The following is a 27,595-nucleotide window of genomic DNA, read 5'->3' on the forward strand; positions in this document are numbered from 1 at the left end:
ACCATTGCCACCACCACCAATACCATAACACTATCACCGCCACCACCATCATCACCCGTACAACCTCCACCACCGTTACCACCAACACCACCATAACTACCACTACAATCACCACCATCGCCAACACCATTAAAGAAAACACACTCATCAATCGTTTTAACCTATTACTGTTTATCTTTGTCAATTAATAAATTCTTGCAACCTTACAATAAGTGTCAATACGGTGTATTGAGAAGAAAAGCCTTTGTGATGCTGATTGAGGGAGACAATAATTGAGAGAGAGAAAGACAGAGAAGGGGGCATACGTACAGACACATAGACACACAGGTATTGCGACAGAAGAACAAATTTGTAAGTCATGAAGACATTACAACCAATAAAACAACAGTTCTTTTTTATATCCTCTTTATTAATCATAAATCATCTGTATAGAATTTATTCATAAAAACAATGCATTAAATGAAACTATACATCTCAATACTAATGTGTATATAAATTTGCCTACACCTAATTTCACATAAATAAGACATTATAAATACAAAGCCATTACTTAACGTAATATATCTTTCTCATCGCCGTATCCTGTACTATTTTGTTTCCCAAGGAGCAAACTGCCTAAAAAATTCTAGAATGAATGAAATAACGAAATGAAGCGACCGAGATGATTGTGGAGGAAATTTTGTAAGTTTAAACAAGAAAATTAGATTCCAGTGAAGCCCCTACCCCCCCCCCCCTGCGTACGGCTAATTAATTGTTAAGAAGATTGAAATATATTCGTGCATAAGATACAGTATTGCATCGAATATCTTATTTTATTCATATGAATTACAAATTTCAATGGGATGGCAAAAAACCCATTATGGCTTCAATATCTGTTGGATCGTTATATGACCATTTAACGCAATTTCGAAGAAGATAGGAGTAGAATAGTACTTTGTTTTTAATACGTTAAAAAATGTATAATTTATGTTTTTAGAAACACATAAATCGATGAAAAACTTATCAACCTGGGGGCCGTTTCATAAAGCTGTTCGTGAGTTAAGAGCGACTTTAAGAACGACTGGTGAATCTTTCTTACATGCTAAATTATCACCAATGAACATTTAATGGTGAATATCATTTACCACAAGAAAGGATCACCAGTCGTTCTTTAAGTCACTCTTCACTTACAAACAGCTCTATAAAACACCAAGCTGGTCTAATGAGATTTCAACTGAAATGGAAACTTATTGATTTATTAAGGAATGAAATCTAAACATTGATGACATTGCTCGTATTCGATGTTTATGAGATTTGGTTATCGTAGCACAACTCATCAACTGGGTTGATTCATGATCCAGAAGAGCCAAAATGGCGTTAAGTTATGTCTGACGATCTGTCCTATCCCGTCGCCCTATACATCCTTGCTATTCAATAGACTGACTTAATAAAACATTATACCATTTTTTATGATAAGTATTTCACTCAACGGGACGAACAAAAATGTAATTTTTCTTTCATCTCATTTGACCCAACCATTTTCACATCAATGTTCTCAGTCAGTTGATAACAATATATGCATCATGAATTTACGTTTCACTGATTTACTATTGAAGTGTAGGCCATTGTAGTCAATAATTATCAGGAAGAGGTGAGAAGGGTGGGGGCTTTGGGAAGGGGTCTGATCAATAATTATCAGGAAGAAGTGAGAAGGGTGGGGGCTTTGGGGAGGGGTCTGATCAATAATTATCAGGAAGAAGTGAGAAGGGTGGGGGCTTTGGGAAGGGGTCTGCTCAATATTATCAGGAAGAAGTGAGAAGGGTGGGGGCTTTGGGGAGGGGTCTGATCAATAATTATCAGGAAGAAGTGAGAAGGGTGGGGGCTTTGGGGAGGGGTGTGATCAAAAATTATCAGGAAGAAGTGAGAAGGGTGGGGGCTTTGGGGAGGGGTGTGATCAAAAATTATCAGGAAGAAGTGAGAAGGGTGGGGGCTTTGGGGAGGGGTCTGATCAATAATTATCAGGGTGAAGTGAGAAGGGTGGATTTCTATTGTTTTCACCAATAGACTTGCTCTTAGCCAATCAAATGACAGTATTTCAGTGGCTTATAATAGTTGTCGATGAAAATCACTCGCAAATTGCTTCATGAAAGGCTTCAAGGCTTGCCATTACTTGCTAAATGCGATTCACTATGCCTCTCAAAACGAATCATTACTGTTGACTTTTCCACACATTTCGTAATGACAGTCATGGCATTTACACCATCATCATCCTTTTAAATTCGGATAGGATTGGTTTGATCTCCAGCTGATCTTATTGCACCTATGTTCAAGTAGAATTATCATGATTATCGATGTCCGATGACGATGTTGGTGATTCTGATGGCATATCGGTAGCATCAATATCGTTTTCCATATCAAACTCTGTTGGTGATTCTGGAGATGTACTGGTAGCATTGATATCGTCTTCCATTTCAAAACCAGTGTTATCGTGGCTATTATCGATATCCTCCGAATTAGTATCATTCACTTCTTCAATCTTTTCTGAAACATCTTCAGTATCAACGTTCACATCGTCGGATAATTCACTCTCTTTTGTCGATACATGATCGTCTTCTTTATTATGACTTTCGATCGTTGTTTCGTCAGGGGGGTCGTACGGAGGATCATCCGGAGGATCAGTCGTAATTATCGAAACATCCTGTTCAAGATCAGTTGGAGATTGACTTAAGTTCCTTTCATTATCACTCTCCTCTTCTCTACTCGATTCCCGACCCAACTTAATTGGCCCGTTAAATAATGATGTTTCAAATATTTCGTCCAATCCTATATCAAATCCTGGATTATCGAATCCTACGGACAGCGGGCGTTCATTGACGTCCTCGGCAATCGTCGGCAATTTCGAAGTTTCTGACGTGATTGTTTCATTTCGTAATCGTCCATATTGATTATTCTGAATGACTTCACTATCATTAGTCCCAGCTATTAAGTCTGGTGTGGAGTAACCCATCTGCACGGGTGTGTATTCTGAAGCGTCTTTTTGTTTTTCTTGGTTGGTTATCGCTTCTTCCCAAGTAGATAGGACACGGAAAGTGGGAGCTTGATCTCCAATCGGATGTCTTTCGTGAAAACTATGACTGAAATATAAAAAAAAAATATTGAGAAAAGGAGAAATAGAGAAGCGTAAGGGTCCTCTTCTGATTAAAAAATAATTTATTTTCATAACAAACATTATGCCCATTGCAAAATATAAGTTTTCTATAGATGTAGGAAAGAATCAACGCTTTAGACGATGTATTTTAGCTATCAAATTATCTTATTAAAATGTATCATTTTCATATTTTAAGGAGTTAATGATACGGACAAGAAGTTAAAAAAAAGAAGAAATTGTTAAATGCTGCCAAAGCATGCATTCCCATTATGAAGTTGACAAACTCTTTCTTAATTCTCTTTGAGGTTTGGATTGCATATTTTTTTTCTTAAAGAAAACACTATTCAATCATATTGAGGGTAATCCCGTGGGGGTGGACGGGGGACGTGCCCCCCCTCGATTTTTGAATTTTGTACAGCAATATACGGGAGAGGGTCGACGGAACAAACATCTCACGAAATTGCCGCCTATGATTCAAATTGAAACAGAAGTCACTAAACCTCTAACATGCAAATTGTAAATTTTTTAACAGGTTTATGACTTCCCAAAAAGAAGTGGGATAGATTGAGCTTTAACATTCGGTACTTTATCGAGTGGACACTAACACACCTTACTAACTTCCTCAATAAACCGTAACCATCAAATATGCTTACCTTTGCTTCTTTCTTTTGAAATAGCACCAGAAGTATACAACAAGGCCCACAACAACAATAGCTACAACAACCGCTACAACAGCTCCAATTATGGCACCTAAAACAAAACCAAACATGTTCAAATAATTATACACAAATGTTGATAACCACATTACACTCAACAACAAAATTGAAATAATATACCTTATCACAGTGGTATAAGTTCTATCAGAAAAAAAATATTGAAAATGTTAAAATGATATTCCTTTAATTGACACGATACTTGGTTTTTGGACGATAAATGTTTCATTTTTTATTTAAAAAGATGCTAAATGTCCCTAAGGCGAGGCACATTTTGAGTAGACTATCAAAGTCTATTATTCCTGCAGTAGATTTCAGATATGAGGAATTGGTAGGCAGGTAACTACGATATCCCCCTATAAAAAAAAAAGCTGATGGAAAATGTAAGCATTATTGAATTAGTAAATAATTTCGGTTTATTATGTAGTGTGTGAATACGACACTCAGAAAGTAAATTAAAGTATATTTGTGGCAAGTTCTTACACTAATGAGAAGAGATTGTATAAATCATAATTTGTCATTTGATTTATTATTTGCTAATGGGTGAAAGTAGATATTTAATCTCATAAATCTTTCGTGAGAATAATGAGAATGAGGGGAGACATCATATCAACGTAACAGATGGCGGTATAATATTCTCTCTGATAAGCAAACAAGATCTCGGAGTGAGAAAGGGGGGGGGTGAGAATTTGCTTAATTCAGAAGACATATACAGAGAGTGGGGGCAGAAAAGAACACAACAAAATAATCAGAGATACGTGTGAAAGTACGGAGACACTTCATAAAGGAATAACAAGAGTATGAGATGAGTTTTAAGTTTCATTTTGTGATGCCGCGTTCAAGCAGCTCCTGATTAACCTGCCATGTGATTTTTTTTAATGAAAGGCTATTTCCTCAGAAAATCAAAATAACTTTAAATATGTTTTTAAGACATTATCATGCAATGATTGCTTCTCTGGAAAATTGTCAGTCATCATAAACCATTAAGAAATTGGCATTTACACTTTAAATCACAAGACATATCGGGAAAACTGCTATCAAGTAAAGACCAAAAAACAAACAAAGGGAATAATAAAAAATATAAGTTTTTCTTGACGCACAGTACACTTTAAAAAGAAAAAAAAGACTGGAACTGAATTCAACCGATATCTTTCAAAATAGATGTGACATAACTCCTTTAAAAGTGACCCTACTCCTTTTAATCCACAAGATGGCGCACTTCTGCCACGGCACTTATGTTACCCGGGATGTTACCATGGTTGTAGAAGATGCCGTTGGCCAAGTTGTGCCTTATTTTTCGTCTGACAAGGACATTACTAAAGAATCCGCACCATATTGAATGGACACGCACTATATGTGACTGATCCAGTTTATTGAACCAGTTTGCGTCTGTGAGAAAACTGGTTCTTTTTTGTTATCATGGCCACACTCTATTCCTAACTTCGGATTCGATATTTATTATTTCATTCCGAACAGTAAGGCAATCATAATGCAAACTACTTAGGGTGCGTTTATCCGCCACTTTTTTACCCTATAATCATGATTCCAATCATGATTCAAATCACGATTCTGCAGAATCACGATTGCGTTTAGTCGAAATTGAATATAATCATGATTAGAATCACAAACATGAACTACGAAAAAAAGGGCGTTTGGAAAGACGTTTCTGCAGAATCACGTACGAAAATGTTCGGATAAACGATATCGTGATTTGAATCATGATTATATGACGTCATTGTGTCGAGCTATTTCCGGTTCTTGCCAAGGCGCGCGCCCCACGTTGTCACATCACATGTACGTCGCCGACCTCCAATTAAGTGTCCAACGTTGACCTATACTTCCTGGGTCAAACTGCGCACTGTGATGCGCACTGGATCGGTCCGAATCCGAGGAGAAACAGCGTTGGAACGAAGGTCGTCTAAACCCTGATTCTGTAGTAATTGTGATTCATGTTTGTGATTTGAATCATGATTCCAATCATGATTCAAATCACGATTCTGGCTTGAGGTCGGATAAACGCAGCCCTAGTCTCCTCTGCTGCAACAAATTCTTTCTTACCTGTGTTAACCGAAGATCCATCCATATTCGGCGGAGATGTCGTCACAGCTGGTTGAGTTTGTGATTGGTTAGTTGACATCGATGACAGCCGATCGAGTCGTTAACATATATGATAATGAGTGGTAATCATCACACAATATTAAGGTGCCCTGAATAACAAAAAGAAATAGAAATAAGATGATGAAGTTATAAGCTACGGTAAAAATGTTCGTATGAACGATGCGCTCGTACGATTCTCACTGTTCGTACGAATTTTGGAGTTATAGAGAATAAATTCTTACGAACACCTTAAGACATTCTTGAGAAAAGGAATGATTTTTGGTCATACAATAGCCCTAGAATTCGTACATTTTTCGTAAGAATGCCTCGAGATATTCTTTCGTCAGACTTACGGCCATCTTACAATTTCTTGTCGTATGTGCAACTTACGGTACTCTCGGTCATTCGTGAGAAGATTTTATTCAACAGTTGCGCAAATTGCCGTAAGAGCCTTTTATGAACAACAAGGCTTTTTTACGATCATCGTAAGAATTTAAGGCGTCTACAATTGACCCTCGATCATACATCGTTCTTACGATGTTCTTATGACGTTTGTAAGGCCCGCCTTACGAAGAGAGGATTTCGTACGACGTTTAAAAATCTTGCACAAGACCATCGACCAAGAACGGGCTGACTAACATATTTTACATCATTCTTGAGAAGATCTTAGAAAATCTGGTTCAGTAAAAAAAACAAAATCACATATACGGCTTTCGTAGCCGTTCTTAGTGGTATCTATGACCGTGTCATTTCTATTTTATTCATATCTGGATCATTCGTTTCATTTTCTTTCTTTTTGTATTTTGTAGACCTGAAATATGATTTATAATTTGAATAAAGGGCTCTAATTATAAGGTATGATGATAAGAGTGAAGGTGAACGAGATGATTTATTTAATGTCCTACATACAGGGGGGAGTGAGAGGGGGAGTGAGTGAGGGGGGTTAATGAGACGGGGAAGAAAAGGATGGACAGATGGTTATAAATATAAACAGAGAGAGAGAGTGGAGTTGGAGGAGGGAACAAGGCAGGAAAATAAATAGCAACTATATATAGAGAGCGAGGGAAAATAATTGACCAGCTTTTACTTGGACTAAGATGAATAAACCGCAATACAAACGGAACCGGAAACAGATTGAGGTTTTGACCATTCTTGTCAAATCTGTTTAACAAAGACAAGTCTGCTTGTGTTTATTTATACTTATCATATTCAATGATATAGCATCGTGTATACAAAAGGTGAAAAATTGCATCTTTGGCGTATGAAATTTACAATAAGTGATGAATTGCAAGCATTAGCAGTGGTAATTAGGAAATGAATAATTGCTTACTTAATGTTCGTATTGCTTAAAGGACAAGTCCACCCCAACAAAAAGTTGATTTGAATAAAAAGAGAAAAATCCAACTGGCATAACACTGAAAATTTCATCAAAATCGGATGTAAAATAAGAAAGTTATGACATTTTAAAGTTTCGCCTAATTTCACAAAACAGTTATATATGCACATCCTGGCTGGAATGCAAATGAGGAGAATATGACGTAGTCCACTCACTATTTCTTTTGCATTTCATTGTATGAAATGTTCTAATTTTCTCCTCATTGTCAAGTGATACAACGATTAATTCCTCCCTTAACATGTGGAATTGGTCTTGTTTAATACTATATGATTCGGTCAAGTTGGTCCTTATTGTCAAATCTAAAAAAAATGAAATATTGTATAATTCAAACGATAAAAAAAAAAAATAGTGAGTGATGGACATAATCGACTGACTCACCTAATTGTGCATTTCACTGTTTTGTGAAAAATAAGCGAAACTTTTAAATGTCATAACTTTCTTATTTTACATCCGATTTTGATGAAATTTTCAGCACTATGCTAGTTTGATTTTTCTCTATTTATTCAAGTCAGCATTTTCCTGGGGTGGACTTCACCTTTAAATATCTGTTTCATCAAGGCGCATGATAATGTATCCCTGGAAAGACAGGCTGTCTACCCCCCCCCCTTTATTGTCTAAAAGCAGGATAACAATACACACCATTACCTGACCAGGTGTTTCATATAGAGGGCGTCGTGACTGAAATCCATTAGGGTGTTGACGCTGATCAACGCTGAAATGGAAAACTAATCCGTGTCTGTTCAGAACAAAAAAAATAGGGAAAAGGAATAAGTGATAAAAAATGCATTCGAACACATTGACAACACTCTGTCCCTCTTAGGAGGAACAATGAGTATCACAATGAGTCAAAATGAATAAAAATTGGGAACAAAGCACTGTAGAATAGTCGAACCTGAATACAAAATGTTACAAGATAATCGTGATATCGAAGAAAAAAAAAACAATAGCAGTGCAGTGGTATGGTATACCTGAATTGGAATTTAACCTCGCTGAAGCATGCACGAGTGCCATATTTCCGCGATAATGACAGGAAAATTCCTCCTATATTGTTAAAAATCGTGTAATCAAATCTCGAACTGGGAGTTAAACGCAGTCACATTTCACATACATAGTCACATTTCCCAAATACATCTTCAGTCTGATTAACCTGTTACAGAACATAGGCCTATGTATATTCTCTTGTAAATTGGTTACTCGAGCAGGATTCGTTGCATATCCTTTCGACAACTATTTCCATCGGCTTTGAGCGTCTCCCTTTTTTGTTGGGATTATCTTGTTCTGTGGAGATTTTGATTGTAAGATATAATTGAAGCAGAAAGGAATTTCCCCGGGCTTCACATTCTTACCATGTACTCTATTCAAATTAATCCTTAAACGAGCTATTATACCCAAGATGTAAATTCCATAAGGAATAATCATGTATTTGCATAATATGTTCGAAATATCACAGAGTATTTAAAATTTGAATAGATTTTGCGTAAACAAAGTGAAACCGTTAAATCAGTGGCGTAATAACCCCCAAATTTAAAGGGGGCTAGATATGGAGCATCGCGTAAAGTTGGTTGTGATTTTTATTTATGGGGGGAGCAGCCCCCCCCCTCCTCATCTGTACGCCAGTGATTTAAATGATGTGAGTCTTGAAGATATCATCCGAGGATATGTCCGATGACAGCCATGACTCTTATAATAGGCTAAAGGTTAAAATGAGGGTTGAACTTATTTTCACGATGTTTTGGGGTAATTCGAATTCAACTTTCTGTTATAGTAATTCATTTTCCATAACTTTATACGATGTCGCTAAATTGTTCAGAGACATTCATAGATCCAACTCAATATTGTGAAACTTTATTTTGTTGTTTCTATATTATCGCTAACTTCATAAGCTAAAAAGTCGTCATCGAATGTTTTAGTCCCATAACACCACGAACGTGTAGGAGGTGTATAAATAAAAATAAATGAATTTATTTCAAATATGTATTAATTTGATATATTAGGTGTACAATATATCCACGAGATAACACAATATGTATCAGTCACTATTAAACACAAACACGACATCATCATGTTTTGACAACCCCTTAAAAGACAAAGGATAAAACAATGAAATGGAAGAATATATGCGTAAAACTAAAAATTGAAAAACAAAATAGGAAGCAAGAGAAAAAAAGGGGGAAAAAGGAAAGATGACAGGGCAGAAAGAAAGGAGGAATAATAGACAAGAGATGTTTATTAATCCTCATTTCCACTGTATTGTGATCCATTATGAACGTGACGATTGGCCCTTAGTAGCTGATCTCGAACTTTTTAACCGTTCAATCTTTTTTCTACGATCAATTCGATTGCCACGACTAATCTAATACGATCACTACGAATACTTCACGAGTAAGATCGCCGTTTCAGTCGCGGCGCGAATTCTTACAGTGGGAACTAGATAAATAAAGATAATAAGTAGAATATCATGAATGTGATCAAATGACGGGACAGTGCTACAGGGGCAGGGGGTGGACCATTAGACTTGTACAAGAGGAGAAAAAAGGGAGGAAAGAAAAAATAGAATATCAGAAAAAAAAGGGTGGGTGTAACACTCTTTTAAAATGGAACTGGCGTCTCTTTTTGCCTCCCTACCAAATACAATGGCGCCATCCATAAATAGGAACACCTGTACAGGTACACGGTCCCCCGCCCTTCCCCTTGTCACAATTATGTACTAATAATGTTATATAATTCTAGCCCCCCCCCCCCCGCCCCTCCCTGCCCATTGGTACTTCGATTGGTTGGAATCCTTCCTAGAATAGAAAAGTATATTATTGAAGAAGTCATATCACGTTCCCATAATATATATTACTTTAATAATAAAACAAAAATGTGACTTGATATGAATTTAAACCATGAGGAAATGATCTTGACGGATGAAACCACGTTAGTTTATGGTTGATGTATTATGGTCAGGATTATTAATTAGATAGACATGTTATTGGTGATGATATTATATGACGTCATAATGATTGACGTATCCAGAGTGGGGCATGTATACTCCTATGGAAAGCCGTTTCATATGCGTCCCCATTCCGACCTCTCAACGTTTCAAGGCAAACAGAAGTCCTACAACCGATACCTCAATACATAATCGCAGCGATATTAGTATATCATTATATAAATATCATGATAGAAACTGTTATAAAGCAAAATGGTTTGGAAAAGTTTAAGGGAAGAATGTACATGTTTCGTCGTTATTGATGAGCAAAATTATTTTATTTTATACAAGCAAACAAACAATGACAAACCAATGTACTTAGTCACAGTTTACTAACCAAGAGTAAAACGCCAATATGTGAATGAAAAACAGTTACAAAAGACATTCCCTTGCACATAATTATATAGAGGCTGATTCATTCTCGAAAATAATGAAATGAAATAAAAATTGAATCACACACACGACTGAAAACAAGAACAGAACGAAATCTAAACATTTTATTTTCCTTTTGAAATGACTCAAAACATGTTTGTGATTATATTTTAAAGCCATGTTAAAAACAAATATCATGGATAATACAATGAGTCATGGTGAATAAGCTTTGTATGTAAATCCGTTTAAATGATCCATGACAAAAACTGATTTTGAGATACATTTTACTTTTAAACAGCGCAATTTGTTTGTTTGGCAAGTGATCAAAGCGTGATGTTGAAACTTTTTTCCAATAATCGATCAATAATTGTTATCGTAAAAAAATGCGGGGATAGGCTTTCTAAGAAATACAAAAATAAGGATCAACATTATTCAATACTCTGAAGGACAACATTTTAGGTATTAACATCTCAAACTCTATACAACCCCAACATCTTGTAAGGCTATTGAAGTTCTTGCAATTTCTTGTTAAAAATTTGTCTATGGCTAGGCACTTGTACAGATACTTTACAGTGCATTCAAATAGCGATAGGGCGTAAAGGTTCAAATCACCCCTTAAAATGACCGAAATTTCTTCTGAAGGAACTTTTTTTTAAGGTGGATAAATCTGACTCCTCGATCCCTTTCTACCCTTTCCGTCATTTGCGTTTTAGCTGTGAAAGGGATATAATAAGTGCTAGCCATAGAGATAGTATTACATCTCTATATGGTGCTATATAGCCAAGTACTTTGCTAGGTAGCCCTCATGTGTCGCTAAAGGAATACAAGAATCATGATTCAATTGTATAGGCCTATTACAATAATCATAATTATTTTACCAGTAGATTATTCACATATCAAAGGTCCGGGCAGGAATATAACTACACCACCGCTCTTATATTTTGGCCCGTCCTTCTTTGCAACCTCGAATGTGTTATAAAACTGAACCTAAAGAAAACATCTTTATATAGAGTTTCGTTTGTGCAATGCATAATGGTCCGTAAAATTAAATGGTTAATTTTCATAAGGAAGTGCGGAATCGAGTCAATGGAACATACTTTGAATTCATTGAATCGCTACTACATTCAATTCATGTTATTAAAATAATCTTTACATTAGGTAAGGAACATACTGTAAGATATTGCCCCTCGCTTAGGAATATTATTTTTTTTGTAAGTTTCAGACTTCAGAGCGTTCACCATGATACCTTTAGGGGCAGATAGATAATTTCCTAAAGGGGGAGGGGCACAGAAAATGATTCTACTCTTCTTGGATTTTTAGGAGGCAGCCCATGGAAAAATGAGCTCTCGTTGCCAAGAAATTACTTAATAACATCTTCTCCGAAAGTATTAACAAGGACAAAAAATGCTATCAGTTTAAATGCGGTCATAATTTTCCTGGGTTTTTTTCATGTGAGAAGTGAACAAAAACAGATTTTCGCCTTTTTTTCGGGGGAGGAGGGGTGGTCAATAATTATACAGATCCACCATTGGATACTTCTATCTTATCAATTCTACCTTTAGTTCATCTCACTCATTCCAATGCCCATGTGCTCTTAAAAAAGTGAGGAAAAAATAGATGAATATGAAACTAAGGACTGAATCACATGAAATGAAAAGTAAATCTATATCTCGCAAGTACTGTAAGAAAACGAACTATTGATTTTGTTTTCACATACTGTTTAATAGACGGTTGAGCATACTCACCACTAGGATTCGACCGTTTTTTTGTGTGAGTCTGCCATAATGATTGCTAGTTTTAAAGACGCATTGATTATTTACCTTCAGCATCTCCATCCATTGTTAAGCAGGGTCACCAAAAATCAAAGAGACATTTCTATTTTCTCGAAGCCATCAAAATTACAACGGATTCATTTGAAATGATGGTATCCTGCATGCATGTATCACACTTTGATATACTTAGAGATTTTCAGGGTTCTAATGAAGGGTTTTAGCAAACAACACAGGAAGTTTGTTGCTCAAACTTTCAAAGTAAGATTACTTCAACCAAACCAATGTAAAAACACAAACTGTCTGCCTATTGTTGTATTTATCTTTTTATTTATAAACAAAAAGTATGTCTACCTGAATAGTCACATTAATATCATAATTTAGTTGGTGACATCAAACATCGTGTTTAACATTGTCATTTATCGCGGTAGAGGTATCACATACGTATCACATGTAAATGCAAATAAAGCAGAAACTTATCCTACATGTTTTACAGGGACTAAAGTTGATATGCAATTTTCATTAAATAATTACTAGTTGCAGGTAAATAGTTTATAAAATCCATAAACTTGACCGGATATAATACTATCAGTGTGTATAGATAGATAATTGTAACAATTTTTTTTTTCTGCATTACATTACATGGACAGAAAATATGCGAAGGAAGGAAAATAATCGCTGTCCCCTATGTTCTCTTTGCTTTGGACTTTCGTGAAGAAACTAAGCTAATATTGACATAACTCCTCTCAGTATACATTCGAATACAATCAAAGTCTTTCTCTTTTTTTTTCTTACAAAGGCATTGTGTGTACTTTTATAAACAGACAAGGAATTTTTTCACTATAGGTAAGAATCCCAAGGGTTTTAGTCATAGGAATGTGTAATGAATGTTACGCCCCCAATATGAAAAACGGATGGAAAAAAATATTGGCATGCAGCGGCGTACTGATGCAAAATTTGACGGAATTGGGCTCTGATAAAGTGCATTATTTAAAAAAAATACAAGCGAGTGAAGCAAATGATATTTTCAATCTGCCTTTAATAATCAATTTGATTCTGCCATAGATTGCATTCAAAGAAATTCACAATTTTATTTTTCACAATTAAAAATATATATAAATTGTTGCGTATTTTGCGTCGGGTGGGAGACCCTTTTATCCCCACCGGTACGCCAGAATTGGTGTGATTCATTATGATACGATAGGCCTATACCATCTTACAGTTAGGTCAGGATATCAGCTTGATAATAATAATAATAATAATGATGATGATGATGATGATGATGATGATGATGATGATGATGATAATAATAATAATAATGATATGATTATGATGATGCTGATGATGCTGATAATGATGATTATGATAATAACAATAGCAATAATAATAATAATAACAGTAATAATAAAGATAATAATAATAATAACAATTTATAGTATTAATGTATTAAATAGATATCTACATGCCTTTGTAACACCTCTTTATATGATGCTTGACAGTTTAAGATTAGACCATATTACAACCAATAGTACACTCTGCAGAATATGATTATGATAACGCTATATACAGAGCATTGAGAGCAATCAAAGTATATCAACAAATAACTCTACGCCACTTATATAGTCACGGGGAATCATGGCACAGTTTTTAGCATAATTGTTTTACATTCATCATATCAAATGGTTCATCTTTTGTAGATTTACATAAGTGAGATTTCTACTGATAAAACATTACACATAGGAATCATACCTGTGAAGGCTTGCTTTAGACCCGAGATCGATCGTCTTCGGATAGTACACGCCCCACTGGCAGCTACACTCCTACTTCGCATTCAACAAGTTATTCTCAAACTCCGATGATTGCTGATACTGTATATTTCCATCTGGGTTCTGAGAATAAAGTAAAGCGTCAACTCCGCTTAATAATACCAATATATATTCCACATGTATAGTTTGTCGTATATCTGTACGAAATGGCGTCCCTTACAACGACATGTGAAACATATCCCTATCTTTTTTCAGAAAGGTTGTTCCGCATTTACGGTCTATTGGGCGAGATCCAAAATGGTATTATTCATGTTCTTTTATCTACTCGTCTCCTCTTTATCCGCTAATATCTCCCTCAGTGAGTTTCTTTTATTCTATTTCGTGAGAACGTTTATTCAAACTGTCGCCACCACTGTGTGTTCGGTTAGTCCTGAAACGACACACACCTTTGGACTAGACTATAGAAGCCCGTATAGAAGTCTCACGACGTCATTATCATCGGTGAATGGAACAAACAGAGTAGAATGCAAATGGCTGGGTCTACGAATGATGACAGAAAGGGTGATTCCCCGTTAAGCTTATCTGAAAGATGGTCAATCCTAGGATGAAGATGTGTTCCTCGAGCTAAAATCGGAGCATAGTCTGAGATTAATGTTGTTATATGTACGTTTTCCACCACCAACAGAAAGATGTAAACAAAAAAGCGCGTTTTGGTGCACAAATAACTGACTATATACCAGTAGGCCTACCGGTATTCTCATTCCTTCGTGTTTTAAGCTAGCATTTGAGGGGAACCAAAGTAACATGAAACACGTTTTTACCCCCCCCCCCTTTTCCTTAAAAAAACAACGAAAATTTCCCCTTCTTTCATCATAATTTATTATATGAGTATATCCTGCTAGACCCAGGTGAATAGAAACTTGTGAACTATAACTATACTAGTGCATGATGGGTCAAAGGTGACACTCCTTTCTTCTTCTCTCTCTTCATGTATGCCTGTCTGTATATGTCACTCCTTCTCTCTCTTCATGACCCCCCCCCCCATTCTCCCCCTCCCTCCCTCCCTCTCTCTCTATCTCTCTCTCTCCCTCCCTCGCTTTCTCTGTCATAATTTTACTGAAGAGATCTTGTTGTTTTCTTCCCATCACATACCCACCCAAGGCTAACTTGAGCTTGTTTTTCGTGTCAGGAGTCGTATTCAAGGTATTCATCAGGGCTTGTCATTTCTATTGTTGGTTTGGTTGTATGACTAACAGCCTTATTATCATGACAATAGAAGTCAACCAAAGCTATTCATGGAACGTGTTCGTATTCCCTGCATTCATTGATGACAGCTAATGAAAAGTCGATAAAAGTGTATAAAAATGCCTGCTTTGTCGGTCAATTAACAAAGGTTATTATGTCAAGATTTTATTTTCTCTGTTTATGGAAGCAAACGTCTTTTTAATTTTTTTTTCAAAATAAATCTACACCCATGAATCCCACATCATAAATTAAAACAGAAATCAACAATGAGCACATGCAAATTTTAATGATACGTAAACACTTTTTTGGGGAGTATGTACTTAGGCTTTTGATATCCAGGCTGCTGAATGAGTGACGTAATATGTTATTCTATATTGTAGCCCAACTGAACAGGTCTCTCGTCATCCCAAGATTAGTACAGAATGTCGTGTATTGTCAGTTAAAAATAAAGAACCGTTTAGTATACATGTATGTGGGTAATTATTATTTAAAAGCATATATAATTCAATGAAATATGACAATGTTTATGCGGGTAAGTCTTTCAGTGAATAAAAAATATTACATTACTTCTCAAGACAAAATCTTATTAAAAGAACATATCGCCATCTCGAAGCATCATAACTGAAAACAACCTGGCCGAGAAAGAAGTTCAAATTTATAAGGCAAAATGTTCAATATGAAGTACGCCTATAACAATCAATATACTGAGATACCGTACTGATATGTTCCCTTTTATTGTAATATTCTATGAGATGTCGCTTTATATTCATTATTCCTTTTACCTTCATTAAAATTTTAAAAAAACTTAGCTAGTTAATGTTTGTATATTTTACGTCAGACAATCTAAACCCCCTCTCCATCAGTACCCAATGGCCCCCATCCAATACGCTCGTGTCATGCAGGGGGGGGGGGGGGCAAACATTTTGAATCAAGTATAAAGTGTGCTCATCTTAGGGGCAGGGGACTCACGTCCCTGATTGGGGGTAAAGTGGGAGTAGGGGAAAGTACACCCTCCCTCTCAATTCAATCGATCTTTCATCACACCTGGATTGAATACATAGGTGACTTCATCAAACCTTTCAGTATTTTGTATGATGAAGTGACGGAGGAATTAGTTTGATCAATTGATTTAATCACAAAACACGCGACATCTTGATACCATACGAGCAAACGTACCGATCGTTGAATAATGTTTTATTGTGCGTACCGTGCGTCCCACAAAAAATGAAACCCATTTTCAGAGAAATATATTTTAAAATTATTAAATATGTTTTTACTACAAATTTGATATTTATGGTAAGAGTAGAATCTCATCATTAATATGACCAACATCTTAGCAAATCGTTCGCGCATGGCAGATTAAAAACTATAAATATTGAGGCATGTCAGAAATGATTTGCGCCGAAAGTCACGTGTGAATCCGAATCCACTCTCATTTCAGGGATCAGTGAGAGAAATTTAAAACAAGTGAGCCACTCGTCGAATAAGCACGGTCGTCGCATCACGATCCAATCTTGCTCAACTTTTCTGCGCAACCTGATTTTGACATTAAAATTTCAAACTCGTCTTGTTCATTAATGCGTGAAGTGTTCATCTCATACTAGTATTAGGTATCAAAATATAAAGCAATAATTGAATTGTATGATGTAAATGAAATATCATAAGTTATTTTTCTTTGAAGAAAAAAAAGTGGGAATCCCGGTTTCCCTTTTCCTGGAAAATACTGTATTTAGTTTTCACCAAGACAATAACAATCAGCACACATGCAGGCAGATATATATAAATATTTCGGTCACTTTCTCTCCAGTTTTATTTTTTACAATATTCATGACGTCAAAACTATTTTATTTCTTACGTTTCTAGAATATTAAACGAACGGATAACAAAGAGATTGTCTTCTATAGAAGATTCCATATTTCATGCCCAACCCACTGATCTGAATATCATTGGCCCAACCCGCGAACAGTTAACTTGGAAACAACTGTAGATGGCAGTATCACGATGAAAGTTTACAATATAAAATTTATGTTATAGGAAATCGGCAAATTGTCTTCTTCCTCTTCCTTCCTCCTCTTTTTTTTCTTCAGTCCTCGTTTTTCTTTTAATTTTCTTGTTTTTCTTGGGGGGGGGATCCATGTCAAACTAATGGCGCAGTCACATTTCCCCTACGGCGGCCGTACAGCGAGTCGAAACAGCCATTTTATTCATTTTTATTCGAACCACCTATACGTAGCTGGTTAAAAAATTGTTAAAACGGCTGTTTTAGACTCGCAGTATGTAGGAGAAATGTGACTGAGCCATCTAGCACCGGTTAAAATGGCAAAATATAGCACAATATTCCTGATGGGGGCAACCCTTCGATTTGCAGTGAACCTAGAATATTGAAGCTTATAATCACAAACTAAGTAACTAATCTCTTTTATTTAAATAATCGAATCATAATCTTTTAAGACATTCGTCTCATCATTTTTACCTGCGAATAGAGTAGGCCCTTCAAAGACTATGTAGACTGTCTTGTAAACTGTAGCATCTCTGTGACCATCCGCGGTCTACCATGTTAGATTTTTATGGGTATGAATTGTTTTTACCGCCTTTACAAAGTATACTTTTCATTAATTTTTATCCACGTATATACAGTATGCGTTATGTTGTATTCAACTCGATCTAAAGCTTGAAGATCTCGTTGACGAAGCCATTATATCATAACACATGACCCAACCAACTATATTGTAAAGATAAAATCACATTTATTATGGCAATATGTTTTGTTTTTGTTTATATTATTATAGATTCGTTGTAAGTACACATTTTCATAGAGCATGTGTGGATAAAATAAGTAAATTTTGACAATAAGTGATATAGTTTAACATTATAATCAACTTTTTTTTTACCACATCTGGAATAGTAGAACGAAATATAAATCATTTTAGGTGATTACACAAAATATACAAAAATTACGAACTGATGGTGTCAAATAATGTCAAACTGATGTCCTATACCCAGTCCTTATAGCTTTTTTTTCAGAAATAATAAATTTGGGTTTCGGGATAAAGCTTTCAAACTTGATTCCGATGAAGCAGATGATGTGGAATTTTCAATGGATTCATGTTAAGGTGCATTGTTCCGGCAAGCATGATATATGCTAGGTCCCGGCTGACAACTATACCAATATGACCTCCAAAGAAATGTTAAAACTGACCAAACAATTATCCGTTGGCAAGAAGTTGGTTGTTCTTACTTACCCGAAAAAGAATACCTAAATCTATCCCACTATTTCTGAATCGTGGCGTGACAATGTACAGTTTTGCTCATTAGCTTCTGAACGTTTGTCAGATGGTTTTTCCGATCTAGCAGTTTTGTTGACTGTTGCATACTCGGGTATTGAAGAAATTGTATTTTCTTTGCTGACTTCATGACTTGTGTCATCAGGAGTTTCGATCAGGGTTGAACCAATCTCTATTTGTCGTGGAGAACTGGCAGGTTGAGGCTGGATATCGTGATATGTCGGGCAAGTGTCCGCAATAGGACTGCTTACTTCTGAGTAATGGCTACCGATGGGATCTGATTTTATTTCATAATAGTTTGGAGATAAAGAATCTGTTTGTAAGTTCAATTTATCTGTAGGGTTGTTAAGACTATTATCAGTCATATTTGAACGTTCTGGTTCATCGCAAAGCTTGTTATCGGTTGAGAAATAATTCTCGTGTTTATTCGATGTTAGATCAATCTTCATCTGTTGGGATTTAAGGGATGCATGTTGATCATGTGATGTTTCATCTTGGGAATGTGATTCCATTTCGAAGACATCATAGTTGTTCATACTTGAGTCTCCTTCTCTCCATGATGGTTTGTAAAGGACATTGTCTATGAGTCCGTGCTGAGGGGTATCAATCGGCGATTCGAGCTCGTATTGATGTGGCTCCGATCGGACATCATCGGCCGATTCGTACAAAACCGTAACACCATTATCGAGATCACTGCTTTTAGGAGCAGAATTCTTTACAACTTCGTAGTAATTTGGATCTTCATTGATTAAAACGTTCTTCGTATTATGAACCAAGACATCTGATTTGGGTTTATAGCTTATTGTGTCATCTTGCTTCATTGCAGATCTGAATAAAAACAGAAAAGAAAGAGTATCCCTTTGTGACTTATTCAAACATTAATGAATATTGCTGTTGTTGATTTGTGTCAATCTTCTACACAAGCGTTCATATGGGGGTTGGGACTATGGACCCTACCCCTCCCCCCAAAAAATAAATAAATGAAATAAAATGAAGCTTAGGGAAAAGGTAAAGGAAAGTAAAGTAGAATAGAATAGGGATGAAATTTACTTTTTTTCTGAACATTGTATCAAACTTTTTTTTTTAATTGGTATTAACAAAGATCAAATTTTTGCTACCTCGTTACGCTTGCTCGCAGTTTTTTTTTAATTGCCTTGCTATAGCCATGCCTGACCCCATAAATTTCTTTGGCCCATAACGCCACTGAATTACTATATTCAATGTTCAAGTACAGTATAATAATTCTGATCATCCACGGACATCGAAAGTTGGGCCTTTGCGTTATACAAGTAACCACCAATATGATTATTGTTATTATTAAATGAATATATATTTTTTGAATTGCACAATATTCTCCGTCAAAATGGAATATCGGTGTAGATACTTACTGCTTTCTTTTATTTTTGATGAAGTACATTGCTAAACAGGCTGCCATCAGTACCACAATGCTAACAACGGTCACTGCGGGTGCTACTACCAAAACTGACATATAGGATTAAAGGGGGGAAACAAGATGGAATGATTGTCTAATGATCCAGATTGTTGGTAAATTCGGATGTTTTCTAGATATTTAAGAATATATAGAATATATTGACCAATGTATTATCATCTCGGAAACGAGGTTATGGGTTTTAATGGATGCACTTGGAAGAAGTTCCTGTGACCCCCTGGTCAAGAGAAAGGGTCATTAAATAATACGTTGGCCATTAAGGGGTACTCCGGGATAAGAATATGTGTATGTAGATAAATAGAGCAAAATTCACAGAGCAAAATGCCGAAAGTTTCATCAAAATCTGATAACAAAAATAGCGGAGTTATTGAATTTTGAAGTTTAGCAATATATTGCGAAAACAGTTTTATACACGTTGTCATGAATATTCATTAGGTGGGCTGATGATGTCACGTCCCCACTTTCCTTTTTCCTATGATATTACATTAAATCATAATTGTTTCATTTTTTATTCTGAATCAAATGCGTTCAAGGAAACCTAATTTCCATAACACCTAATCACTTTTTTAGTCGCGTTATAACCCAACTCTGTGACGGGCCCCAAAATGATAGAATGAAACATTCCATGATACAATAACAGTTTTAATATTCGTTATGATTATTAAACAAAGATAAAGAAAATCTACTGAATCCTTACAAAGGCAATGAATTCTTTTTAGTCTTACCAATGATAGAAGATGAGCCCGAGTCAATGACCATGGTTACAGTATTCAAGCTCGTGGTATCTGAAATAAGTATCAAGTAGATAAATATTATGAAAAAATAGTAAAATCGAAGTAATGTAGTAAAATACATGTAATCTACCGATTATCAAGACCACTTTAAAAATATGATTAGATTAAGATGTTGATGAATGATAGCGATGACGATTCATATAATTTTGTAATGCGCCATACCTATCTCCCCCGCCCCCCCCCCCCCAAAAAAAAAAATGAAATGGCTTTCGAGTTATCAGGCGTAAAATGTTAGCAATGACTTTAGGTTTGAAGTCTACTCTATCAAAATAGATTTATCATTAATGAAGGAAAAGTGGTAAAAGCAGTAATGTTAGTATTATCGATTTACCTGTATGAAGGTGAGGTGTCAACGTCTTTCTTGTCTGATCTGTTGAAGGGTCACTTGTCATTCTTGGTTGAATCGTAATCATATCTGTATGCAATGTTTACATAATACACAGTATTAAATATGGATACATAAATCAATATTTTAACCTAATGCATTTCCCTGATATTTTTCATCGAAATATTCGAACATCTTTATCAAGTTAAAATAATTAGAGTAATATCCATGGCCCTGGGAAGCGGGGGTGCTGGGGGTGCTGAAGCACACCCAAGATTTTCTCAGGGGGTGCTGCGTGAGTATTATTTTCCAGAGGAAGCATCCCCTGTAATTCTGTGTGTCAAATTGGAGAAATGTATTGAAAATGGTCACCATTTTGCAGTGAAAACTTTTTTTTTTGCTTGTTAAATTTACTTCAGCACCCTAGCATAAATGTTTTCCAGGAGGACAAAATGGGTTTGAGAACGTCAAAAGACATAGGTTTCAAACTTGAGGCAAGTTTTAACTGTTTACCCAATATGATTTTTGGGATACTTCTTTTTCTACAAAGTTATGTTTCGAGAAAAACGCTCATTTGGACCCCCCCCCAAAAAAAAAATACATGACACAGGTTGTCGGGAAAAGAAGATGGTTTCATACCGATACATGCAGGAATTGTACCATTCCATTGAAATATATCAGGACCGCCCACACATTGCAAGGCATCATCGCCCATCAGCTGTTTGCCACCACTACAATTCGCCCTCACTATGTCACCAAATCGGTACCTTCCATACACGTTCAGATTGACGTCGGAGATCTCGGGGCAGAATCCTACAGATACTGGAAAAAGGGTATAAAATGGAAAACCATAGGAGGAAGCAGTATCATCAGTGACGGTATTACCATTGACGATCTGTCAGTAACTCTGATAATGAATCCTCTGTTAATTGCCAAATTGAGACAGTTTCTCTATTTAATAGCACGGCCCGCTGGTATAACAGTTTTCGAAACTGAAGTGGCTACCCTGGGTAAATATACTTATATTATTATTATCATTATTATTAATTATTAAGAATGAGAATACGTCATATTTGTTAATGAAACTTAATTGAATTGTCTTCTAACAATACAATTCGCCCTCACTAAGTCACAGAATCAGTATCTCCCTTAATTATTCTAATTGACGCAAGGAATCTTGGGGAACATTGGTTGATTATGTTACGGATTTACATTTCATTGCTTCCCAGATAAATGTCAAGAAATTGCAAAAACCATTCCAAGCACTTTCTAAATTTATTCAATTCATGGGTTAAAAGAAGTTTTGATTTTTTTTTCCAAACAAATAAATCTTTTATGTGAATGCTTACCATTGAATACAATATATGAATCCCTCTGTTTTCTTCCGCAAAACTGTTCTGGATTTCCGGTGCATTTTGTGTTACAGACACGCTCTTTGGATGAAATCGTGAAGTTGTTCAAGCAGTAACAGGTATCACCCCTTTGAGCAGCAAATGAGGCCGATAGATCCATACATATATCAAGACATTGTTCATTGGTTAATACTTGACTTGTCTCTGAAATATTGATGTGTGGCAATTCAGAAGAGCGAATCAGAAAGCAACCTAAATATCCAGGTTCTGCAGAAGATCGGATGGAAAACGGCATTGTTATATAAATTCGAAATTCGAAGATATAGTAATATGAGAACAAAATTGTCAATGTTGGTGGGTGCTTAATAGACAAACTTCATAAAGCTGTTCGTAATAAGTTACGAACAACTACGAATGGCTAGTTCCCTTTCTTGAGGTAAATTATGCGCACAAACCTATTCAGTTGTGTTGATTTAGAAAGAAGGGATCACCAGTCGCTCGTAACTTACGAACAGCTTTATGAAACAAATACCAGTTAAATATGACTTAGAGTCACACTTAAATTCCCAGTTACGTGCGGTATATTAAAGAGTTAAGTATGACTTAGAGGCACACTTAAATTCCCAGTTGCGTGCGGTATATTAAAACACATCAACGTATTGGATTGCCAAGAGGACGAGCGCTGTATAATGCGTTCCTCCTGTCCTTTTCTTTCAAAATTTTGAATCTCTTGAGAAAAGAAATGGCAAATTTCATGTCAATGATAATCTTTAATTCATGTTTATAGAATATGGAATAAGTCAGTTACCAGTTACCTTTGTTCTAATGCACGACCATCTATGAGAATAGAATCACAATAATATTTAATGCTAAAATTCAAACTTTGAAATTATACCTACTTTGGCACACAACGCCAGCTGCTTCAATTTCGCTACAGTTGCCCAAGCCATCTGAATCACAATCAGGAACTACTAAAAAACAATATCACATTGAAAAAGTAAATCTGTAAAATGAATGTCTCGATGAATGAGATAACAACTAATATTCAAGTCAAGTTTTCATGATGATGAATGTTTTGTGTAACCAGATTCACTTGCAATAGTTGTATGATGTATTATAATTCAGGATGCTATTTGGATGAAAAGAACAAGACAATAATAGGTGATTTGTTGCATGGGGCTTATACGACCTGAACACAATTATCAAACTGACTGCTTCTTGGGCGTTGTGACGTTGTGAGCTGACTGACCTTGAAGTGAACATCATTATGGGCTTGGCCACACTGCCCCAGTCCTCAGACGACAACGACACTATGGTTATTTCAAGAGCAATTTTGACATTCCCCGAAAATAGAGCCAATCAATATATGTGTCTTTTCAAATATATTTATATATTTTTTCTAATTTCTTGCCTCAGTTTATATTTTCTGACCTTAGAGAATTCTAAAGTAAGTAATTTTACTAATTATGAATAAAATTCCTTACAGACCTTAAATTCTTATTAAGACTTGATATTTATGGAAATCAATAGACATTGTAATGGTGGCCACCGGGGTGGCCAGTTGGGCAACGTACCCTTCACCCCCTCCCTTCCCGGTACGTATAGGGATCCCATCCAGACAGATGGAAAAGTGGTCCTGGACCATAATTACATATACTACTTTATATATATTTCAGTCATAATGCGGGTCATACTCCCTTGTAAGCATGCATGGTAATAGCAAATGCCGTGGGCATTATCTATCTGATTCATACCCCGGTCCCCGGAGAAGAACATTTTCTATAGACATCTTTTATCCCTAATTGACAAAGAAAAATACTATTTAGATGTGTTACATCAGCAATATACGACGTTACCTAACGTCCTGTTGTCAATGCTGAATATATCTGATTGTAGGCCTCTCCCAAATCTGTTATCATCAGGTAGAAATACTGCATGGCGATATTCAAGCTCTTCACATACCCAGTTAGCTTCATCGATTGTCCACCTGTCATTAGATACTACAACACCTCTTAACTCTTCACCATCTTCGTCTATTACTGTCGCCTCCACACGGCCTTCGTTAGGCGAACCACCGTTGACCAAGTGAACTACGTAGTGACAAATGAATCGAAAAGGGCTCATAAAACGCAATTTTGTATCAGAATGGAGCTTCGAATCAAAGTTTCGAAGTGACAATCACAACGGACATTTCATATTTCTGTTTGTTTTAAACATGGACCTACTACAGTATACTCTAGGTCCATGTTTTAAACAAGGTAACAGCATGGGTAGTAAGGTACTGTGAACATTTTTTTCGTTATCAATAATGTTTGATAATATGATCAAGGGAATGATGCTCTGAAGAATAATGGCTAGACATTTAATTACTTTGGAGTGAAATATTGTTCAATACCAATGCAATCATATCCTCTATTTGAATCAGAATATTTTGTTTTGTACCTTCTACTGATCAATGTAGGATCAATCATGTTATCAAGGAGGTCATTTCCTCTCACTATCGGACAAGGAAATAAAGACAATGTAAGGCTATAGCTTTCTCTATATTTCATGTATTTAGGGTCGAAGTATATAATTACATCAACTCTGTTTAGAATTATTAGTGAATGCGTTGTGGAAAACATATTCTTGAATTATTATACCAGCTGGTAATTTAACATATAATTCATTATGATATAGTGTCCTATAAAAATAATATGAATCTTGAAATCTTAAAGGATGTTAAGATGATTGAGAAATAAGATTAAAGGGTTGAGACCAAAAATTTAGATTTCTGGCAAAATTGAAATGTCCAGAATTTTCGGAACGCAAGATTGTAATACAGAATTTTGCGCGCGTACCCAAAAATGTGAAATTTAGAATGTTTATATATATTTTCATATGCCAAGTTTAATGGTTTTATAATGCTTTCCCATGATCTTTAATAAATGTATTAGCATTGCATATTCCTTCATTATTAGGAGGGGAAATCGATCTGTTTGCTCCCCAATATTTCCAATAGCTAGCGATCGCCCCTTTCACTCCATGATCGACACAATTGTTCAAAAGACATCAATTAAATCATTGATTCTTTTTCTCTTCATCGCTTGAATATTTTGTGTTGTAGAAATTCATTCCATGCATTCCAAGACTATACCTCATATCAAAACTGATTTTAAGAAATAATGATCATAATTGATACTTACATGATGAAAGGATATAGCAATCTGACCAGGCAAAATAACTTGATACCAGATACATCATTGACACGCAATATGATGACTTCATGGTTATAATTTTTCCGAACAAGTAGGCTTCTAATTAATGTTCTCAATAATAATTTCACCCATCGATACATTCTCTGCTCAGAAACCGACGATATACATGCATGTACTTCAGAAACACGTCAATTTATGACGAATTGTTTCTGTGTAGTGTACGAACATTTCCTTGTATGAACATACAGCACTTTTGATCACTGACTAAAATCTAAGAAATAATGCGGATTGTCCACAATTCAAACGGAGAGAAGATTTCATTCAAGGAAGACCAACGAGATAATGCGCTTATCTTTTTTTTTAGTCTTTCTCCTCTGCAGAGGTAGCCTCTTGTCGAGGCCCTGTCGGCTGCTTTCCGAGCGAACATGGCAAAGCAAGGGAGAGAGCGCCAGGCCTAATTCGCTTCGCGAATTAGGGAATCCCTCGCTTCGCTCGGGAAGCAGCCGCCAGGGCCTCGACAAGAGGCTACTGCAGAGGCGGATCCAGGGGGCGATAGAGGGCGAAACGTCTGCGACTCCGCGCCTCTTCTATAATGGCGGTGGGGGAAAAGGGGGAAAATAATAACAAAATGATGAAGAATATTTAGGGAGAAGGAAAAGGGGAATAAGGAGGGAGAAGGAAAAGGGGAATAAGGATGAAGAAGAGGATAATAAGAAGAAGAGGAGGAGGAGGATTGTTGGTTCGATTACAGGCCATGGCGTTTTCCTTCAGCAAGAAATTTACCCACATTGTGCTGCACTCAACCCAGTACCGGTTGGAAGTCATTCCGTAAGAAGCTGTGAGCACCGGAATCGATAGACTAGCGTAGCCGGGGTAATATAGGAGCGCTTTGAGCACCTAACAAGTTAGATACGTGAGCTATACAAATCCTACATTATTTATCATAATATCAACCTATACCTCCATCTACCCCCTCTCTCTTCACTCTTTATCCCCTCTCTTTTTAATAAGTGCTTTTTTTCGTTTTTAAGCTTTTCTCTCGTTTAACATTTTCTTTCTCCCCTTCTCTCTCCCCCTCCCTCTCCTTATATACATTCTCCTCCTCCTCTCCATCGCTTTTCACTATTAAACTTTGTTCTCTCCTACAAAATCTTTTTTTTCTTCATTTGTATGACATGAAATAGAAGTTCAAAAAACAATATTTAGTATTAATTTGGAATATTACAGTTAAGTAACATAAAATTGAAGACAATTGAGAAAATCATTATAAATAAACGAATAAGGCAAAATATATATTTCTATTATTTAAAATTTAATTTATCAATAAAGACACAAATATTTTTAAGGCATGTTTTATTGTTTTTACTACATTCCCAACAATAACGACATAACAATTTCGAAATGTGCAACAACGAAATTGAAAGTAGTATAGCAAACGATCTAAAACAAATTCTTACTCGGACTGGACGTTACCATGATAATGGGAATGAATGAAAGGGTAATCTTTTTACCCCTACTCCCCCCTCTTTATGAAATTGGCATGGAGGAAGAGTGGATAAAGAACAGATTTATGGAATACCGACTTTAATCATTTTCTTGATCTACACCTGGTATGAAAAGACTATCGACTCGGTATATGCCTACGGGAAGTTCACATTTTTATGAACGAATTAGGATCGTGTATGAAAAATACTCTATCTTACCCCAATCACAAACACGTTTTGATGATTTTCT

At 36.0% G+C, this 27,595-nt stretch overlaps 2 protein-coding genes across 9 annotated transcripts; both read right to left on the reverse strand.

The window, feature by feature from the left end:
- Positions 1 to 233: 233 nt before the first annotated feature.
- On the reverse strand, positions 234 to 15,154 carry LOC129255990 (uncharacterized). Of its 5 annotated transcripts, XM_064107853.1 has the most exons (6): positions 15,119 to 15,154; positions 14,198 to 14,754; positions 7,979 to 8,069; positions 5,899 to 6,047; positions 3,781 to 3,877; positions 234 to 3,113 (listed from the first exon to the last, which is right to left on the reverse strand). In XM_064107853.1, exons 4-6 carry the CDS (start codon positions 5,975 to 5,977, stop codon positions 2,306 to 2,308), a joined length of 984 nt encoding a protein of 327 aa, XP_063963923.1. In that variant the 5' UTR covers positions 5,978 to 6,047; positions 7,979 to 8,069; positions 14,198 to 14,754; positions 15,119 to 15,154; the 3' UTR covers positions 234 to 2,305. The 5 variants fall into 5 exon arrangements, with proteins under 5 accessions (XP_063963923.1, XP_063963868.1, XP_063963951.1 ...); XM_064107798.1 differs by lacking the exon at positions 15,119 to 15,154 and having other exon boundaries at positions 14,198 to 14,981; XM_064107881.1 differs by lacking the exon at positions 15,119 to 15,154 and having other exon boundaries at positions 389 to 3,113; positions 7,973 to 8,069; positions 14,198 to 14,983.
- Positions 15,155 to 17,239: 2,085 nt separating this feature from the next.
- LOC129278720 (uncharacterized) lies at positions 17,240 to 26,351 on the reverse strand. Of its 4 annotated transcripts, none has more exons than XM_064108092.1 (9): positions 25,850 to 26,277; positions 24,521 to 24,754; positions 23,564 to 23,632; positions 22,662 to 22,931; positions 21,952 to 22,134; positions 21,319 to 21,402; positions 20,919 to 20,978; positions 20,132 to 20,225; positions 17,240 to 19,571 (listed from the first exon to the last, which is right to left on the reverse strand). In XM_064108092.1, the coding sequence occupies exons 1-9, from the start codon at positions 25,929 to 25,931 to the stop codon at positions 18,722 to 18,724; spliced, it is 1,926 nt and encodes a 641-aa protein (XP_063964162.1). In that variant the 5' UTR covers positions 25,932 to 26,277; the 3' UTR covers positions 17,240 to 18,721. The 4 variants fall into 4 exon arrangements, with proteins under 4 accessions (XP_063964162.1, XP_063964116.1, XP_063964215.1 ...); XM_064108046.1 differs by having other exon boundaries at positions 23,564 to 23,635; positions 25,850 to 26,256; XM_064108145.1 differs by lacking the exon at positions 24,521 to 24,754 and having other exon boundaries at positions 25,850 to 26,351.
- Between the last annotated feature and the right edge of the window lie 1,244 nt (positions 26,352 to 27,595).

This window comes from Lytechinus pictus, chromosome 1, assembly GCF_037042905.1.
Source record: "Lytechinus pictus isolate F3 Inbred chromosome 1, Lp3.0, whole genome shotgun sequence".
Classification (NCBI taxonomy): domain Eukaryota; kingdom Metazoa; phylum Echinodermata; class Echinoidea; order Temnopleuroida; family Toxopneustidae; genus Lytechinus; species Lytechinus pictus.